Genomic DNA, 7,070 nt, shown 5'->3' on the forward strand with positions numbered 1-7,070 from the left:
ACGAGGTCCGGGGGCGGGTCCTCGCCGACTTTCAAATCTGCCCGGGTGGGAGAGCCAAGCTGCTCGGAGGGCTGGTCAGCAGCTGTCTGCCTGGTGAGTGCCCGCTACCCTCCAGCGGTTGGGGTCCCCGAGTCACGCGCGCGGCTGGGGGCAGGGAGCGGTGTCTGTCAGCAGGCACGGCAGGGAGGGGTTGCGCTCCTGGACGTGGGGGGCGTCAGGGTGTAGTGAGGGTGCCTGGCCTGGGGCGGGAGCGCCCTAGGCCAGCGCGTTTGTGTCCAAGCCTCAGCGAGGACCTGGCCGCACCCTGGCTTCTCCCCACCCCCGGGGTACAGAGCAGAACGGAGGCCGGGATGGAAGGGCAGCTGCCTGGGAAGCATGGGACAGCAGGACACACTGACCATCTCTTGATCCGTCTCTGCCCTCTTGTGGGCATTACTAATTCAGCTTCCAAAGAGCGTCTTCCATCCTGCACCCGGCCAACACATGTCCCTCACCCACTGGCGGCACCAATACCGTACCTACCATCCCCTAGTCCCCCCATCCACGGGTCTCCACCCCTTGGTGAGTGCCGACCACGTTGCTGGCCTACCTTCTGACCTTCCCACCCTCCACCCCCAGGGTCTGGTGGTCCGAACAGACGCCTTAGCAGGCAGATGGCCTCCCGGTGGCAGGGCGTGGGAGCCTCCAAGCGCCGCAGATCCCTCCAGGACCGGCAGCAGCTGGAGGAGAATGTGCTGCCAGACGCTGGGCACCCAGAGGGCTCCGGCAGCACCCTTGGCTCGCTGTGCAGGCAGTTTCAAAGGCGGCTGCCCCTGAGAACCGTCAGCCTCAACCTGGGCGCCGGCCCCTCCTGGAAACGCCTAGAAAGCCCAGAGCTCGGGCAGCAGGGCCTGCAGGCCGCTGCTCGCTCCGCTAAGAACGCCTTGGGCTCAGTGTCCCAGGTAAGAGGGATGAAGTTAACCATCCATTGTTGGAGGGCTTCAGGAGCCGGCCCCGCCCACCCCTCCTTCGCAATCGTTCACGTGCTCAGTGGCTGGAGGTGGGAGCACACCCAGAGGCATTCCCCTAGATAAAGGCCTGATGACCGGTTTATTAAAAGTTAGCCTCAGAAAGCTCAATGGAGCACCTTGCCACTCTGACACAGCAATCTGATGCCCACCGTTGTGGTCCACAGGGATCGCATGATCAGCTTTGTTTGGCAATAGATCCGATGGATCTCCAGGCCTTTCTTCCTGGTCTGTGCTAGCCTAGGAGTTCCTCTGAAACCTACTCAGGATCATGTTGTTTTTCAGTGCTGTCGAGTTCACTAGGACTCACTGTGAGCCTGTGTACCACAGGAAACACATCTGGTCCTGCGGCCACCTTCACCATTGTGTTTAAGTTTGAGCCCATTGGTGCAGCCACTGTGTCCGTCTGTCCATCACATGGCCTGTGCTGGGCGCACTTTAGACTTCAACGGAACATCCTTGCTTTTCAACCTTTAAAGACGCCTTGTGCAGCATGGGAGCCGCACTCAAGCCTCTGCCAACGGTCCGATGGTGGTGGCACGTGAGGTGCATCGGCTGAGGCTTGAACAAGTTCCCCTGCCTATGGAGGGCAAAAGCCGTACAACGGAGCCCCCACCGCCCCCACGGAAGGCTGTGTAAATAAAGCAGATGAAATAGCCCGCATGCAGCCCTGGGGCTGAGAGAAAGCAAGGTGCACAGACAAGAGAGCTGGCAGGATTTAGTTTGGGGAGACCAGAGGAGAGGGGGGTGGTTTGGGGCCGGAATGCTCACCCTCCATTCGAGAGGATCCATGCATTTCCTGGCCAGTGACCCCCCGACCCTTCTGTCAGTGGAGGCTCATGCATTACTGAGATGTGAACCAGTGTCAGGGGAGATTCCAGGCTAAGAGAGACTAGGAAGAAAGGCAGGGAATAGGCCCAGCAGCGTTAGTTCTGTTGTGTGATGGGGGAGGGGGGTGGGGGAGGATCGGCCTTAGTTGGAGGCAGACTGGTGGGCAGGTAGCAAAACAGCAGCAGTGGCGTGACCAAAGACCAGCAAGCAGGATGGGGCTCCGAGCCAGGAGTCACGAGGGCTAGTGGTGCTTCAATGACTCTCCCAAGAGCGATGCAGAGAATCTAAGCAGGGAGGCAAGGGATCTGGTCAGATTAGCAATGGGGACTGAGCTGTACAGCTGGTTGATAGCAAAGGGAGTGGAGGCAGCAGAGTCACCCTTGAGGCGGGGTGGAGTGGGGGACAGGGTGGAGCAGGGGCCTAGGCCTAGACCTGGAGAGGAGTCTGCCACTGCTACAACGACTCAGACAGCAAATTTGAGGATTTGGCTTCCGATGAAATCGGTGATAAGGAAGTGTCGGACACTGCCAGTGTATAAAATCCAGGGTAGGTGAGTCTATAGAGATAGTAACGAATTAATAGATCCTTAAGGTTCTGATGAACCCTGGTGGTATAGTGGTTCCTGATGCATCGGGCTGTGATCCACATGGTCGGCAGTTCGAAACCACCAGCAGCTCTGTGGGAGACAGACATGGCTTTCTACTCCCATAAAGCGTTTCCATCTCAGCAACCCACAGGGGCAGTGCCACTCTTCCCTGTAAGGTGGCTGTGAGTCAGTGTCGACTGAGTTTGAGGGTTATGACGGGAGGGTGAGGGGCAATGGAGAGCTAATAACAGCGGGTACAAGAATGAAGAATGTGGCCAAGTTTGATTGTGATGAATGCACCATTTTTTCATAGGTTTAAACCATTGAATTGTCAACAATATGGTTTAACCAAAAGAAGGTGTCATACATGTTGGCCCTGGGCTGCCCATCAGACCTCTGGGTGGGCACGTCTCCAGCGCTGAAGCTGGAGAGACCACGAGCTAGCACCTAGATGGGACGGGAACCATGAGCAACAGGAAGAAAATGGGTGGGGGGTTTGGCCCTTGTTGTCTGATTGGGAATTCTGTAGATTTTGAGCAGGGCTCTTTCTGGACCCTTTGTGGAAAGGCCTTGTCAGGAAACGTCTTCCTCACACCCAGGCAGCAAAACGTTCAAGGTGCTGGGTAGCCAGGTCCCAGAATTGACCACCTTGACTGTGGGTCTTCCTCTAACCTTTGGGCTCTGGTTGGCCAGGACATTGAATGACAGTCCCAAGCCTAGCGGCTTCATTCTCCAGGCAACCAAGAGCCGTAGAGGGACTTGGAGCAATTGAGTGTCCTGATCAGAACACCCTTGAGAGGCCATCCTTGTGGACCAGTGTGAGCGACAGATTGGCCTGAGACCAGAAACAGGAAGGCAAATGATGGCATGTCAGAGTGTAGAAGCTGAAATCTTCTCTGGGTCAACCTGTCCCCGAAATGAGTAGAGGCTATCTGGGGCAGAGGTGGTCTTCCTGCTGCTGTAGTCCTGTGAGCCGCTGGGTTGGGGCCCTGCAGCAGAGCCATGTCCCTCGGTTGTCCCTACCCCTCATGTGTGAGACCCAAGGCAGCCTGCATGATGGACCCAGGGGCATCTGGAGTAGTTGTCACCCACCCTTGACTTTGTGCTAACCTTTCCCTGTGTCTGTCACAGCGAATCCAAGAGTCCTGCCAAAATGGCACCAAGTGGCTGGTGGAAACGCACGGGAAAGCCCGGCGGCAGAGAGGGGCGCGGAAGGGCAGTAGCCCTCCTCCACGCCGCCCACAGCAGAGGAGCCCGAAGCGGTGGGGCACCAGCCCAGCCTACTCAGCCCTGGAACCCTGGGAGAGGGAACGGCGCAGCCTCTCTGCCCAGAAGGGCCCCAGGGCCCAGCCGCTCCGGCGCTCCAGAAGATCAGCTGCCTTCCGGAGCCCCTACTCCTCCTCAGAGCCCCTCTGCTCCCCCAGGCAAGTAAGATAGCCCCTCACCACAGGGCGTGTGGCCTCTGAGTCAGGCACAGTTTCTCTCTCCCTGGTTCCCAAACGCTAATTGGGCTCAAGGCTTCTGAGCGCCTCCAATGACTACCTTGAGCCAGAGGCACCCACTTCTGGTCCAGCGCTGCCCACCACTGGGGGCCCTGGAGGAATCTTGCAGAGCCTCGGTTTGCCTCTCTGTAAAGGGAAGCGATGAGCTTAGTTTTATCACATTTGGTCCAACCACCTGGCAGCCTCAGAGTAAGCATTATGCCATCTAAGGGATTTAGCCCTGGCCTGGTGACCCAGGAGCCCCAATGGCTTAGTGGTTACAGGTTGGGTTGCTAACCACAAGGTCAGCAGTTTGAAACCACCAGCTGTTCCAAGGAAGGAAAATGAGGCTTTCTACTCCCATAGTGAGTTACAGACTCGGACACCTACAGGCTGTTCTATCCCGCCCATGGGTTGGAATCAACTCCATGATAGTGAGGAAGTTCTACTCGATCTTATGGGATCCTTTTGGGTCAGAATCAACTCGGTGGCAATGGGTTTTTAATATAATGACTTAGTGTCCATGTGGAGAGGAGCTGAGCTCACCTGCCCGTCGCCTTGGCCTCACATGTTGTCAGCTCTTCTTGGCGCCCGGTCACTTCATGCACTGGTGGTCTGGGGTGAGATGGTCATCTCTGGGCCCCTACTGCTTCACTGGGAACAGGGGCAGCAGGGTCCAGCACTGGACTGGGACAGCGGGGAGGAAATATTCCTGCGACAGATTTCCAGCGAGTGTCTGACATGGCTTTTCCTTTGGGGCCAGCGAGTCTGACAGTGACCTGGAACCTGTGGGGACAGGACTTCAGCATCTCCAGAAGCTGGCCCACACTTTGGATGAAGCCATTGTGGCCGAGGACAGGTGAGTCGCGTGGACAGCCTAGGCTCCAAAATGAAAAGTGACCGGAGTTGAACCACACGCTGTTTGAGGTCGGCTCGGACTCAGGCCCTCCAGGTAACCCTGTCTATCTCTGAGCCCTGTCTCACCTGTCACATGAGAAGGGATGAAAGAGCCGGGCTGGGACAGATGTGTGTAGCACTCGGAGCCTCAGGCTACCTCTGTGCCCAGCACCCAGGCCCACACATGTGGTTGGTCGGGTGCCTGAGAGTCTTCCCTTTCTCCCACACCCCCCATGGCTCCCGGACTCCGCCTGACCATGGTACTTCAAACAGCAACAGCATGGCATGGAGGTCCCCATCCTCGGAGCAGGGCCCGGGCCCGGATCACGCAGGGCTGTTTCACTGTTAACAAGGGTGCTGCCAGCTCACACGTCGGGGCTGTGTCTAGTCCCCGCTAGGAGTTCCCCGCAGAGCTCCCTAATGACAGCAACCCCTCCCCTCTCTCTATCCAGTGGCGACATGACGGTTTCTCTCCTTCATGGCTGAGGACCACACCCTGCAGGTAATGCCCTCTCCCCAGGGTCCTTCTCCTCTGGGTGCGCATCCCCACGTGTGAGCATGCGTGTGTGCATGCGCATCTGGAGGCGTGGTGAAGAAATGAGCCTGCACCGAGAAACTCCACGGAGCTCTTGGACTGAGACGGAGGGCAGGCTTGCAGCCCTCTCTAATGGCTTGGAGCCTAAGCAGTTCACCTCACCAATCCCCTCGCTGATGGAGCGTAACGAATAGGCTCATCGAATAATGAGAGCCGCCTCCCAATCCTCCCGTTTTGGAGAAAAGGCTACGGCATCCCCATTTCCCCTGGCTTGAGCACAGATGGTGGGCGGGGGAATTCACTACCATCAAGCCTATACCAGCTCAAAGCAAGGACTGGGTAAATCCGTCCCCGTGGGCTTCTGAGACGAATGCTTTGCTAAGAAAGCCTTGTCTGGCTCCTGGGGAGCGGCTGGTGATTTTGAACTGCTGACCAATGTGGAATCAGTAAGCCACCTTGAGCCCAAAATGGGGAGTTAAAGGGGACTCTGTCTTACAGGAAACCAGCCCGATCTGACCTCCTCACCCTCAGGACCCAGGATGTCTCTGCTGGTCCCCCCCTTGCCACCCCCAGGACTCATCAGTACCCCCTGCTAACAAGGACCTAGCTGCTAGGTCCCCCCAGCTCTCCTGCTCCAGTGGCAGCTGGGCCATTCATGACCCCAGCTGGAGAGTGGCTCAGGAAGCCTTGGAGCCCAGGGGATGGCCATCCTCTCCCCCAGGGCACTTGTGGAGTCAGAAGTTCAAGGCTGTGGCATCTTCAGTGTGAGGTCTAGGCCCTGGATGTTTGCAGGGAGCTCCAGGCTACACACCTAGAGCGGGGTCTGCTGAAAGCCATCTGTCTCCTCAGTTATCCCCGTTTCCAGTCCTGAGGCTCCTGGGGACCCTGCTCCCATGCCTTCTAACCCCCACTCAAGCCCGAGAAGAAGAGTTAGCAGAGATCTCCAGCTGGACACGGGTGTGCACCAACACAGTCCAGGGCCACTCCTGACCTTTGTAAATTATTGAAGAAATCTGCTTTGTTCTTGTACTAGAAAGAGCCCGGCGTGGCATGTGGCATTCCTGGAGAATAATGCTTTTTTTCTTTCCTTTTTTAATAATAAAGTCGATCTTTCCATCTCTGGTAACTGCCTTTCAACTTACCACCCTCCAGGCCAGAGGATTGAGGGTTAGGACCAGCTCTGTTTGCTCACCGCCTCCATCCCCAGCCGGCCAACCCCACCCCCGAGCAGGGAGGGGTGGGTAGCACAAAGAACCAGAAAGAGGGTGTTTGTTTGTTTCCAGCAGTATCCAAAGCCAAGGACATGTTAAAGGCAAATAAGGTTTTTATTTAAATGACAACGTTTGAGAGTTAAAAACCAGCTCACATCGAAATCGAGACCAGCTATAAAAATCCCGTCACTCTGCCGCACGTAGTGCCTTGCTGTAGCTGTGTTTGTCTCAGCAGAAATCTGGTCATTCACATGTTCTTTCCCCACGGAGTGGGTACAAGGCAGCCCAGGGAGTCGAGCCTGCTACACCACAGTCATACCCCACCACGGACAATACTGGGAGCAACACACGGAGGAACAGCCGGGCCACAAGCACGGTCAGACTGGCTGCTACCACCAAGTAAACAAAGGGGGGAAAGGACAGGGGGGGACTCAGGGCGGGGGTCCCCGTGAGCCAGCCAACCTTGTCTCTCCTGCCCCTCCCAGTGTCACCTGCCCTCTGTCACCCCAGAGGGGAAAAGGG

General features: G+C 57.0%; 1 protein-coding gene across 1 annotated transcript; it reads left to right on the forward strand.

The window, feature by feature from the left end:
* PIMREG (PICALM interacting mitotic regulator) lies at nt 1–6,079 on the forward strand. The gene is made up of 6 exons (XM_075561148.1): nt 1–93; nt 619–941; nt 3,556–3,848; nt 4,669–4,764; nt 5,255–5,304; nt 5,836–6,079. Exons 2-5 carry the CDS (start codon nt 654–656, stop codon nt 5,286–5,288), a joined length of 711 nt encoding a protein of 236 aa, XP_075417263.1. The 5' UTR covers nt 1–93; nt 619–653; the 3' UTR covers nt 5,289–5,304; nt 5,836–6,079.
* The last annotated feature ends 991 nt before the right edge of the window (nt 6,080–7,070 follow it).

Source organism: Tenrec ecaudatus, chromosome 10 (assembly GCF_050624435.1).
Source record: "Tenrec ecaudatus isolate mTenEca1 chromosome 10, mTenEca1.hap1, whole genome shotgun sequence".
NCBI lineage: Eukaryota > Metazoa > Chordata > Mammalia > Afrosoricida > Tenrecidae > Tenrec > Tenrec ecaudatus.

What these genes read in the sequence shown, in the direction of transcription:
- PIMREG (XM_075561148.1), top strand. Translation starts at nt 654, where the DNA reads ATGGCCTCCCGGTGGCAGGGCGTGGGAGCCTCCAAGCGCCGCAGATCC. An exon ending in CCTTGGGCTCAGTGTCCCAG is followed by an intron (nt 942 to 3,555) that starts GTAAGAGGGATG and finishes TGTCTGTCACAG; the next exon opens with CGAATCCAAGAGTCCTGCCA. An exon ending in GCCATTGTGGCCGAGGACAG is followed by an intron (nt 4,765 to 5,254) that starts GTGAGTCGCGTG and finishes CTCTCTATCCAG; the next exon opens with TGGCGACATGACGGTTTCTC.